The 13,268-nt window shown below is 40.9% G+C and overlaps 1 protein-coding gene across 3 annotated transcripts in view; it reads left to right on the top strand.

The window, feature by feature from the left end:
- Positions 1-13,268, top strand: part of LRRC56 (leucine rich repeat containing 56) — a 65,483-nt gene that overhangs the window by 24,824 nt on the left and 27,391 nt on the right. For 2 of the 3 annotated variants that reach the window (XM_080405537.1, XM_080405538.1), the window contains one exon: positions 4,436-4,496. The exons of the other annotated variant lie outside the window; for it this stretch is intronic. In XM_080405537.1, the coding sequence (XP_080261663.1) occupies positions 4,436-4,496 (61 nt within the window). The remainder of the gene's footprint in view (positions 1-4,435; positions 4,497-13,268) is intronic. 3 annotated transcript variants of the gene reach the window in all.

Below are 13,268 nucleotides of genomic sequence, written 5' to 3' on the forward strand. Positions count from 1 at the left end.
GTTATATTTCTTAGGTGTGGGTGTGGGCTAAAACATGAAAAGACCGATATTAAAATATTTTCATGTGACCAGGCTTAAAATTAAGGAAGGGCTTCATGCCGGAGCGTGCATCTGAGCCTTAGCAGGGCTCGAGGTAATTGCTGAAAGCTCTAGCTGTTTGTTTTCAGTGCACCTTGCTGAGCGACAGGCAAAACACTGACCCGTCCTGGCAAGCCTTGTATCCAGCTTTGCGGATTTGGGACATGAGTTCTGTGCTCTTCAGCTGCGTGTAGGCTTCGGTTCATACTCAAACAGATGGAGTATTTCCTTTTCATTAGCTTAGCCCTTCAGTTTTGATTGCTGACAGATCTGGGACCGCATTCATGACTGACTCGTAGAAATTCCTGTTGAAAGTGATGGTGGGGTAGAGTCATTTAAGACACTACATAGTTCTCTTCTTTCTAAGTGATTTTAATAGCTACAAATCACGTTACCCACAGTGCTCTTCGCTGGTACTTATTGAATTGTTGCCTGCTGGTGGCCAGGCTAAGTTGATTACGTGTCTGGAGACTGCCGCTTTCCTTGCATGCATTTTATCAAGGAAAAGCTCTGCTGAAGTTTCAGAGGCAGGCACGTGTTATTTTTCACACAGGGTCATCGTCTCTCTTTCCTTTTGCTCCATTTGTCAGTATCCCTGATGGGAAGCTGGGACATGTTTGTCGGCAGCCAGCATTGCAGTGGCAGGAGCTTGTGTGGTCGGGAAGCCGGTGCAGAGGCTGGAGGCAGGAGTCCTGCACACACTGGTCTTGGTTTGACTGGTTCCGACAAGCCTCGCTGAGAAGGTGCCACAGCACCCGCTGCAGCAGGGCTTGGGCAGGCTCTCCAGGAGTCACAGGTTTGTACTGGGGCAGTGAGCGTATGTTAAACCCTGCACTGATAGGGTGGTTTGTTTGTTTTTTGTGAGATTCTCACCTCAGTTAGCTAGACTGCAGCTAGCCGGGGTTTGCCTGCAAGTGCTGCAGTCTTATCTCCAGTGGCATTGCCCAGTTCACCCCAGACATGTGCAAAAATGTCTATTTAGAACATGTATGGAAATAACTTGACCAAGTAAGTACTTGACTGACTGACTTACACAGCTTAAGGCAATTAAACAGCCTGTTTAATGTACATAGGTTGCTCTTGCTAGAAGAGTGCAGCCTGCGTTCGCATGCCTGTTTTGTACTGTTGGATCAACAAAACATGTAGGTTGCCTGATGCCAAGGCAAGTATTTGTCAGTCATTTCAGTAATATTTTTCTTGTGTATGTTTTTCACTAGTCCGTATTCCAGAGGGTGTAAGGAGTCAAGGCATGGTGATTTTTTGTTAACAATATAAACCCAAGATACGTGATGCTACCTAAAGAATACATCCGAATGTAAACAACAAGTGCTACAAGTGTTGTAGCTTGTAGAATATAATAAAATCAGCATCTTGCCTGTTTTCTCCTTACTCCTGGTCAGGTATCTAAATGCCACCTGCTGTACCAAGGCAGCTCAGAAAAACATCTGCATCGCTACCCTGCTTGTCAAGTGCAGCACTTAAGGCAATGTTGTTGAGTGTGCACATATCACTTTTATTCGCCTACCTTATACTCTGATTTCTTTCTGCTCTTCATTTAGTTTTGTTCCACTAGGGTAGTACAGTGGAATAGTTTAACACTAGTACATTGTTGGTGCTTAGTAATTTCAGAGCCGTATAACAAAAAGGGTATTTAGTGAAAGGGAATTGTAGACAGATGAGATAACATAGCTTGCCATTCTGAATTCTCAGCCTTGTACTGCAGTCATCAGCATTTTTCTGGATCGTTCTGAGTTTTAAAAATCAAAATTATACAATCTGAAGGCAGGATGAGGAATATATTTTTTGTACTTTAAAAATTAATATTAGAAGTTAATATATTATTGATATTTTATAGTATTTTTATGTTAGTTTAAGAATAAATTGTGTCCTTGCTCTAAGGAAACATGCCGTGAGGGTTAAAAATAAGAAAATTAGAAGTATGTTGTTACATTTGGATAGATCTCTTATTTTGTCACCTTCATTTTAAGATTTTCTCTTCTCAACATAGTCTTCCAGTCTCTAATCTATATATAAGGAATTAGGACTATAAAAAACAGCAAAGTCAAATGGACAACGAATTCTTAGCACCAACTAATAATTATATGTAGAATATAAAACTTAAGGGAGGGAAGAACCTGCAGAAATGTATTGCAAAAGTCTTCTTGGCAGAATTTTGCACCACTGCACATAGTATACTTTTATTTCAGTCTAGTAAACAGCACATTAGAGCTTAACACTCTACAAGTTCCCAGGGACAGATTGTGCCAAAATACAATAAAATGGCTGAGATGGAGGATCAGGTTACAATAATGAAATAACCAGATGTGAAAATTGTATCGTCAGCCTGTCACCCTGCCTCTTTGAATCCTTTAATAGTCTTTTTTTTTTTCTTTTTTTTTTCCCCCTGAACCAACCCTAAATGCATTTAGTGGAAAGCTTTTTCTTGAGCAAGTCTCTCCATTTCTCTTGAGCTCGGCTTCTTGACTTCTCATTCAAATTTTCTGCTTAATAGTTTTTAAACCTCATTTGCTTTGTAATGCGTTGCAATAGCCTTTGCTTGGTAACTCTTCAACCTCTCGGGTTGAATCCCTGGCAAGGCTATTACGCACTGCTGTGCTGGGACTGGAGGGGCTACTGCATCCTTCTTCTTCTTCTTTCCTTTAATGCTTTGGGAGAAGTAATTTCATCTCTCTGTGCTTCAGGTTTCTTATCAGAAACGTGATAGCAATTTTTTGAAATCTAGATTCTGGTTGTTTTATATTTTTTTTTTGAGGGGGGGTGTGGGCAGATCAAATTCTTAGTACGTGGATTACATGTGAGGAAGTCTTTGTGACTCCAAATTATTTTGTTGCCATACTTCATAAAACTTGTTTGACTTCAGAAAGCATGCTCTGCAGGATGAGGACAGTGTGTTATAATTTCTGCTACAGTTTTAATGTATTATGGAAAATGATTTAAAAAAAGGCTTAAAAATTCACAATGTGTTTTGAATCTTTAGTATTTTTTGAGGAGCTTTGCAAAGACATGGAGTTAAATATTTGCAGTATAGCATGAAGATCAATACGTGTGTTATGATCACTCCCAAATAGCATTAGGTATAGCTAATGCTTCTACTAAAACATGATTTATTAAAATGTTTTTGCCATAAACGCTCTTGTTCTGTTTGGGGAAATGGGATGAACAACGTGACCTTTTCTGTTTGCTTTTGAGATCCCACTCCCTTTTTTTTTTTTTTTTTTCTTTTTTTCTTTTGTTTTGATTTTTTGCAAAGAGCTGGAATAATGTCCTTCTGGACACTGCTAAGTAACCCTTGCCAGAGAGAGATTACTCAGAGGACTCATAAAAATATTTTCTGAGAACAGATTTTAATGTTTTAGTAATGATCCAGTTTGTCTAAAATTGGTATTACCTCTTCATGGTTGCATCTTATCCTGGAGGATCCTTGTCAGCCATGGCCAAACTCTACTAGTGGGAATGGGTAAAGTTTGCTGTTGTCAATAGGAAATGTTTCCTGGGATTTGAGCTTATGTCCAAAATATTCCATTAGCTTGGAGGGATTTGGTCTATGATTTTGGTTCGGAGATACCTGTAGAAGCATCCAAAAAGGCAAATCTTAGGAACAGAAAGAAGCATTAATCAAAGTAATAACTAGAGAGTACTGAGGTTTTCATAGATATGAAGCTTGTACAATTGAGTAGTAAACAATGGATCACATCCAGAAAATCAAAAGGCGAAGGCAATGCTTAGCAAAACGTAAGTAGTGTTTTGGGGACCTCTGAACTATAACAGGTGGTGTTGTGACATGGGAAATTATGCCTTTGTTGTTTGACTCAAAATTACATTTTGAATAAGTGTTACCTGGCTGTATATCGAATAAGTCCATCACTACTTGCCATTAAATAGGTAGAAAAAAATTCTGGGGGGGAGAGAAGCAAGAGCATTATGTAGGAATCAGAGGTCATGAATGCTATACTCTAAAGCACCCTGTACCTCTTTGGAATATCACTCAGTTAATAGTCAATAAGGGTTGGGAATTGGACCAAAGGAAACAGTCACCCACCAAGCCAGTTTCTGCTGTTGTCTGTCTGGAAAGATGCTATATCAGAATTGTCATGGAGGGGTTCCAAAAATTATAATTGGATGGTCATGCAGACAATACGTATATGTTTCAAAAATGCAAAGAGTGAAATATTTTTTGAGTGAAATAATCTCGTTAATTTTTCTTAGAAGAGGTCCAGCACAGATCTGGCAGAAACAGGTAAAAAATGCATGTAAAATTAGATGCTTCGACTTGTAATTGTCAGAGGTTTCCTTTACTCCTAGGTCTGCAGAGTGATTCTTTATTCTATTCCCGTAGGTGCCTATCTACCTAATCTGAGAGAACTGAAGTTGAACAATAGTTTGCTTGTGTCCGTGAGGTAAGACATGAATGATAACTGAAATAAACATAAAGAATAACAGCCCTCAATTTTATTTAAGTGATAAAATCTTCATTTGTGCTACTTTCATTTCTTCCATTTCCCCATGCCATGATAATGGATTAGGTCATGAATATACGCTCTGCAACTATATAAGCTTAAGGACAGACCAGAGCTGGAATGAATGAGTGTAGCTGCAATGGTGCCAATGAATTAGCCCCAGGCTGCCACCAAGGAAGTTCCTGTTATGCTGAAGTCCCTGGAAATTTGTAACAAATTTGAAAGGAGCTAGAAATTTGCCTCTTATCTTTGTCTAGGTGCTCAGATTTCAGAGCGTTTCAGCCTTTGGGCTTTTATTGTGCACAGTAGCCTGTTCTATACGGGTCAGACCAGTTCCTCAGCTGATGAAAATCACTTTGGCTTCATTGAAGTCAATGAAGTTGGGTTTATGAGACCTGCTGTGAAGACTGCGTGTCTCTGGCTTGCTAAGCTCCATGAAAGCATCACGTGTTTTCTCCTAGAGAGCTGGGAGGTTGGCAGGTTGGGAAGGTAGAAGTGAAAACCATCGCAATGAGGAGGCAGAGCTGTCTTCTCTCTCCTGGGCTGATACCTGTATTATCCTTGGTAATTAATACATAATAGAAAAGTACAGTTCATATCAGTAAAGGGCTGTGTAAAATGCCACCTTAGTGGTGAACAGGACTGCTCTCTGGCTTTGTATGTCCATCTGCTAAATGGGCGGGGGGAATAGTAATTTTGATAATTCTTGTTAAAGAGAACATGGTCCCTGATGGGAAACAGCAATAAATTCTTCTCGGTCTCATGCATTATCACTACAGTAGCTAATGAACATCAGTTGTGACACTTTGATCTTTATTTTTCCTTGTTCTGGTGACGGGACAAAGTATTTGCAGTCTGAATATTTTTTTCCCACCTTCTAGTCCATAACGTGTAAAAATGGTGATTCTACATTGCTGCAATTATTTTAATGGCAAACAGCCAAGGTCATAAGCATGAAATTGCTCCGTTATTGCAATGGAGGAGTAAGTAATGGGTGAAAAACAATCTATTTTTGACAATAACAAAAGACGTTTTATTACATTAAAAGGAAAAAAATTAAAAAGACGCTTTTTGTTTGGTCAAAAATCCGTATTCTTTTAAAATGTGTCAATGGAAAATGTTTTGACCAGTTCTGTTGGTATTGAATACAGGATGCAGTTCAGGAAAACTAAACTGTTTAGTTTGACTTACAGCTTTAGTAGGATTTTGCACGCCTCGTTGTACTGAGACTCTAACTTCTGTCATGAAAAGTTCTAGCAAACTATTTTCTGTGGCCTGACATCCTTGTGGTCCTTGATGCAGGTAACGTGTGGTCTCAAGCTGAGTTTTGATTTGATCAGCTAGAACATAAATATGTTTTGCCTTGAATATCAGGTCTAATATTGTGACACTTCCCAGACACATGAACCCCAAGAAGCTCCCTGCTTTTCCTTTAAATAAGCATGCTTTCTGTACGCCAGTTAAATGCAATTATTGGGGAATAGGTAAAGAAGACCCTGTTAGCTCTCCCAGAACTCAGTCGGTATAGTTAGAGCAGCAGCTTTCCTTTATCATTTCCCATCTTTCACAATGGGTCACTGATAAACACAGATCACTTAAGGGCACAGCCCATGCAAGCACAGCCTGGATGCTTGAACTTTATTTTTGGATGTCTGCATCATGTCAATTTAATGCCTTTTAAAGCAACATTGCTGTCACAGCAGTAGTGATGTCTGCTAGAACTAACGTAACATAGTTCCATTCTAGCAGGCTGTTGCCATTTACTCAAAAATGTTTAGCAGTCTTATTCCTGAATTAAACTTGATGTTTGAATTCTGTCCAAAAAGGGGTTATTTCATTGTGTTTGACCAAGCCCTTGCAGCTGAGGTTTTTGAGGATGATGGAAGGGATGTTCTTCCTTCTCACTGGAAGTAATTCCCACAGACTTTCTCAGCCATAAGGTCAGAATCGTTGTGGTTGTGATTTGAAAATAGGTGGCAGATAGCAGGAAACGTCTCGTAAGGACAGACTGGAAGATTGCTGTTTACTGAAAAGAAGGTAAAGGCAGAAAAGCAGGCAAAAGATAGAAGGTGTTTCGTATATACTCTGGATGTTAAAAGCAGACATTCTTTTCATGCTATATTACATGAAAAAAATGTATTATGGTGCATTAGTATGAACAAAAGACTGTCAGTGTGTATGCATGAGTGGGTAATTAAGATGGGAAACTTGCTTTTTGTCACTTTATTTTTGTTTTGTTCTGTCTTGCAGAGTAATTATTTCAGGATGAAATGGAATTAAAACATCTTTTTTTCAGTTTGAAAACGTGAGAAGAATTCTCTTGCTAGGAAAGTGCATATAGGGATTTATGATCCTGACTTTAGTTACGGAGCAGGTCATCTACCCAGTCACACGTCCCACGCTGCCCTCCAGTAGCAGTGGCGGGCTCAGGCACTCCCTGCAGCCTGTCACCTGGGCAGCTGCGTACTTGTGTGGGAGCTCCAGGTCACCACATGCCTTCTGGCCAAGTGGAAACCACAGCTAGGTTTCATCTCGGTGGGGGGTACACAATGACCACTGCTGGAGCTTGCCTCTTTGAGCAGTCAGGAGGATGGTGCCTCCCCGTGCAAACTGCCTTGCCACGTCGTGCCCTGGCTGATGTGCCATGCCATGCCCTGGCTGATGTGCCACACTCCTGGACACTCACGTTCCTGGAGGGGCTACTTTTTCATATGTAGGGGTTTGGCCACCTTCACTCCTGGCCCTGCCTTCACTGAGCCAGAGCTGCTGCTCATCAGGGTCCCGATGCTCCCTGCTCTAACGGGGAGCCCCAGGGCACCCCTCTCAATCTCTGCCCTTGCTTCTTGGTTTGCTGGTTCACAGAAAGCTCCCCGTGGTCCCTCGGCACAATCCTTCACTCTGGAGCATGTCTGCCGGAGTAGCACGCCTCCAAGACTTCATTATCAACTATTTAATTAAATCCATAAGGGAAATATATCCAAGTTTATTTGCAGATAATCCATCTTGGCAGTTGAATGGGAATTTCTTTTTTGGCTGTTTCTGGGTTTTAGTTTTCTGCTGGTCCTTTGCTAAAGGGGAATGGCTCTGGAAAATCCAGCGTACTGTGGAAAGAAATCAGTTCAGATTGTTGCTAATTTTCTAAATCGCACTAATTTTATGAGGTCCTTATTTGGTGACCTTCACCCATCTGCTAGCAACTAAGAAATTCTAGATTTATGAACTGATAATTGAGGATGAAACGTGGAGACTATTCTGAAGAGTGCCTGTTAAAAGCTGCCTTTTTTTTGTGATGACACATGGTCCTCGTCTTTGTAACGTTTCCAGTAAAAGAACTATATTTCAAGGCCAATGAATTACTACTTCTGCTTTGGCATGCAGCCTATGTATTTTTTATCAGATTGCTTTTATTCTCAGTTCAGGGCTGAATGAAAAGATCTGTTTAAAAATGTGAGACAGGTATCTTTATGAAAGGGCTTTTAAATCAGATAGGGGCATCTCAGGAACTGGTTCTTAGAAGTTTATAGCAGAAGCTGTTTCACCAGCTGTTTCACTAGAAGTTCATTTCCTCACATTCAGCTCTACACATCGCAGCCAGCAGAAGACTGGTCTGCTCCCAGGGCTACTGAAGCAACTGCTTGTAATGGAAAGAGGTTGTTATATTTTAAGTGAGATGAAATGCAGAAACTGCAGAATGTGGGGACAAAAGGGCGAGGTATATAGGGAAAGGAAAGCAGATTTCCCTCATCCAGGTGAGAGTTAACGTTTCTTTGCTGCAGTCTGCATTGCATGCAGTTGTGAAATTGCTCTTCCTCTATTGCAAAAGGGTCATTCGGAAGAAGAGAACGGTAATTCCTGGTCTGTTTGGGTCAGTAAAGTCATCATGGGAGGCTGGAAATGAGACAGCTGTCCTGAAGGCTCAAGTGAGCAAGGTGCAGAGGACATTCAAATTCAACAGTTCTCACGCTTTTATGAGCCCTAGGATAGAGTTCTGATATTTTATTTTTTTTTAACACCAGCTCCTGGGGACAAGACTAGCTACACAAGAATCTCTGTATTCACTTTTTGGGAAATTTCAAGCCCTCTTGACTATGAAAAAATAACTGAAATTGTGAGCAGGGTGATTTGAGTAAGGATTTTACCGATCATTTCATGACTTTAAGAAACCAGAGCCAAACTAATTCATTCTTAATTGAGGGCAAGGGCTTTAAACCAATTTTTAAAATTGTTTTTGAGACCTGAATCAGGATGTTTAGGAAATTGAACTTAGCAATATTACTCCTTAGTACTTATTCAACAAAGAGTTGAAGCAAACGCTCACCTCTTAAAATCACAAGAAGTCTGAATTCAGTGGAACTGCTCACAAGCTGAAAATTGAACATCAGTCCAAGTGCTTTGCTGGATCTAGACCAAGTTACACTGAGCCATGACAGTGATCAGCCCAAAATTTGATGTGTTGCTGATAGCATCTCTAGGCACCCAGCATTTGTTTGATAGTTTTCTCTCAAGCAGAAGAAATTCAGGGGCATCATTCCCTTAAGTTTGTTTTTTCCCTGTAATTTTTACTTATCCCCTTCCTTGCTCTTTTTTGCTCTCCAGTTTGCTTGTCCTTCTGCCGGTCATTTCTAATTTTTTGCAATTACTAGGTTACTGTCTGGTGCATATAACATAAGTACTGCACGTAAATGCAAGTTTTGTGCAACAAGGATCAGGATTGCTTTTATGATAGATAAGATCCCAAAATATTTTCTAAAATCAATTCAGTTACTTTGCATTAAAGATGCAAATGTTTGTCAACAGATGATTTATTTATATTACAGTAGTTGCTCATGGTGTTTAATTAGGGGTCAGGGTGCTCTTGCTCTAGGCTGTACTCACACATGCAGTCAGGAGAACCACTGCTTTGATTTGGTGAATCTCTTTATGTCCAAATTTCAGTGCCCATGGCATCACTGTTTACTTCGACATTTGCTTTTCTGGATAAGGAAAGCATTTAATTGTAAATGCAAGCTAGTTTCTTTAGGAAGTGTTTCTGTTGTTCCTTTTTTCTTGTAGCCAGCCCGAAAGGCCTTCAGCAGTTAAAGTTGCTATGAAGCCTATTTTAAGAACATATTCTTTGAGGACTTTGGGTGCTTGCCAGGAGCTAGGAAAGCATTTGAATTGAATCTTAATCTCTGTATTAATGAGTCTTCTCTGTATTAATACCTGCAGATACCTGGGAATATTACAAACATTGGCCAGCTTGCTGTGACCTCAGGTTTTATTTAGCATTGACAGGTTTAAGGACATTCTTATTATTAATAAAAAACAATGGTTTGGGGACAGAAATACAGCTACTTTTAGTTGAGGGGATTATTTTCAGTAAAGCACACTTAGCTCGTCTGCATTAGGCATAGGGAAGTCTGATTGCTTTGCCCTTTTACCTGTTGTGGGTAGACCCCTCTGAGCTGCCTAGCTCTCCCTTGACAAGGAAGGTAACGTAATGCTTCTGATTTTCCTTGGTTTAATTTCACCGGGTCAATTGCCCAAGGTAGAGAGTGTGAGCGCGTTTATGACGTTAGATATCAGGGAGTCTGACGGGCTGATTCGCCAGCAAGGGAAGCGGAACTTGTTTTCTGCACAAATGCGCCGTTGCAGTTCTGGACCTCGGGCTCCGTTCTGCAGCAAGTGCAGAGGACACCAAAACAAGTTCGTGGCCTTGCAGTGTCTTTCCGTGGCTCTTGCCTTCAGCACTACGTTTTATACAGCCTTCCTGAGCTGAAACTCCCCTGCCACCTATTCCAGGCTGTCAGGTACAGAGCATACCTGTAAGGAACAGGGTTATGAGGCAGGTCCTACCATTGCAGCTCCAAGTTTAAGTCTCCTGGTCCTGACAGGGTCAGTGGGGAAGATCTTGTGCATCCATCCCACCTTGGAGCAGAGAGAATCTGCTCTCATTGTCACCTGAGCAGTTCCACAGAGGTAGATTTCTTCCCCTAGGGAGACAGCTATGGTGTTTCTATCTTGTGATCCAAGCTGCGCTACAATACAGGGCATGAAAACTATAAGAGGATCATCAGAGACCACAACACTTTTTGCAGCATGCATGTGGCTAGTGAAATAGCAAAGTAAATAAATAGTGGACAATGTGTGCAGCAAATCTGCCATTAAACATCTGCAAGGTAAGGTAAGCCCATCATTTAATGAATAGTTGTGCCCTTTCTCTGCTAACCATCTGAATAGACACACCACTTTTGAGTACATTTGGTAAAAAGTAACTTTACAGGACGTTTTCTCATGCCAGGCACCTGTCCGAGACGAGAGTTCTGCTTCTCTTTATCGCTGCCTCAGCCACTGCCTTGCTAACATAGCTCTGTTGTATATTGGAGCAGCAAATACCTCTGCTGGAGCCTGGGCTTGTTGACATGAAGCCCTCAAACCTCTTCCATGTACAATTTTCTCTGGGGTCCACCTTCATTTGGTGTTGTCCAGCCAGGAGATGAGGCTCATCTCAAAGCAAGCACTCCCTGAGCTGCGGATGTGCTGGTAGGACGGTGTGGTCCAGTGGGGCAGGGGACTGGAGGGGAGATGGTGGACACTTCTCAACTTTTCCCTTCTTGTGAGAAGGTCTGAGGGATAGAGATGTCCTGCATTCCTCCTCTGGTGTTTGAGGGTAGACTGTCCCATGGGAAGAATCCAGCCCTTACCGTTTCAAGGTCAGCGAGCAGAAACAAGTGCATGCATCCACACCTGCAAAAGCCACATAAATCCCTGGCTCTCCCCCTCTGCACACCATTGCTCCTTTCCTTTCCTTCATCAAGAAAACAAGTAGGTAAAAGCTTTCGCCATTTCCAAAGGGAACCTCTGAAATCCTGTGTTCATTGGTGTTCTGGTCTTAGAAATGCTGTTTGTTTACAAGTAGTAATTACTTAAGCTGCACAAATTGCTTTTAGTGAATGAAGAACCTTGATGGGGTCCATCAGCACACCTGATTCCAGTCTCTGGGGTTACAGGGGCAGCTTTACTCTTTGAACCGACTGGAGATAGCAATGGCAAGGACTAGAGGCTTTGTAGCTGACTGGGCTGTGGCAAGACTGGGCTTTGTGGCTGAGCCACTGGGCCAGGACTTCAGAAACAGGACTCGGCTCCTGGGTTAGCTCTTGTTTCTGCAGCATCCTGCGTTAGCTGTAGAAATCTGCTGTATTTTCAGCCTCAGTTGTTTACTTTATACGTTACTCTGGAGCAGACAGTCTTTTGAATGAGTTATGTACAAGGCTTTGCCTAATGGGATCGTGATCTCACTTACATGTTTTGGATGGCTACTGTAATATGATAAATAAAAACGTTGGTAATAGCTGATTTCTGCCAGCCAATAAGTACTTACATGCCTGGGTATTATGGTTTGCAGCTGCTCTGTTTCAGCTGTCAATGTCAGGGATCAGTTATGAAAATGTACTCCTAAATGTTCATTTTAGTGATGAGAAAGAATGATTATAATTGTTGTCTGAGAAAACCCAAAGAACTGGGTTGGGAAGCAGTAGGAATTAGCCCATTGCCAGTGGAGCTAACCAGCTGTGGAAGGCTTGTCTTCATGGTAATAGGTAGGAAAATAATTTTAGCATTAGTTTAATGGCTTTGTAGGTTGGTTTGGTTCTCTCCTACAAGAGAGTTGCTTGTCTGCAGCTTGTTTGGGTTTTTTTGGTTTTTGTTTTTTGGGTTTTTTTATTGAAAATAATTATATTCAGTGGGAAATTATGTCCTTGAAATGCAAGGTGAGCGCTGATTTTAAAAAAGGGAGAGTCAGGTTGGATGGGAAATTAAACTATGTGGTTGTATTCATCAGTTGGTAACTGCCAAGCAATATGAATAAACAATGAAGAAATAAATAGAATTTCAGTGTATGATCAGTTTATATAATTTAATTTCTAGAAAATACCTTCTATGCAGGAGTTGATTTAGTTTTCCTTATTTTCTGTGGACACGTTACTGCCCACAAAGGACCTGTTGCTCTTTTTCCCCTAAAATACGTGCACACTTCTTTTTCTCTAGATTTATTTCTGATTTGCTGTTTGGCAAAGTTTTATCCTTCTGTCCTGACATCTTTACAGGGTGCATGAGGCCTCTCAAGGGTGGAAGAATACCTGCAAAAAGAAATACAGAGATGCCTTTGTGTTTTAGGAGGTGAAGTTTGCGATTCCATCAGCAGGTATAATGCATGCACGTTCTTCCCCCTTTGCCTTGAGCTGCACTGTGTGTTCATATTCTAGAGGTGAGAACTTGAAAACAGGCCTGATACTGAAACCTACCACCCACTGCTGGTAACAGAAGTTTTATGAAGGATTGCACGTTTGAAAGACCATTTGTGGCAGCTTCTGGCTTGAACTTCACCAGCCTCACAGTCCTACCGCTCCACTTTCTACTGCTTCATCTCACCATAGGCAAGAATTTACAGAGGTTTGGTTTACTCTGCTTAGTGTTGTTTAGTTCAACTTGCCCTTGTTTATAATTATAATAATTATCCCTATTAAGGTCCCACAGACTTTTTTTTTTTTTATGTTCTTGTCCTTAGCATCCCAAGGTAGACCTAGTTTTAAAACATAACATTTGTTCCCTAAAAGCTTCTTAAATTGAAGAATTTATTGCCACATGTTAAATTTTAACCCTAGAATTAGTAAGAATCAGTAGCATAAATTTTAACCTTTATAAAATAAACACATTAAAATATAGTTGCTAAGT

This window comes from Falco punctatus (genome assembly GCF_963210335.1).
Source record: "Falco punctatus genome assembly, chromosome: 10".
Taxonomy (NCBI): Eukaryota; Metazoa; Chordata; class Aves; order Falconiformes; family Falconidae; genus Falco; species Falco punctatus.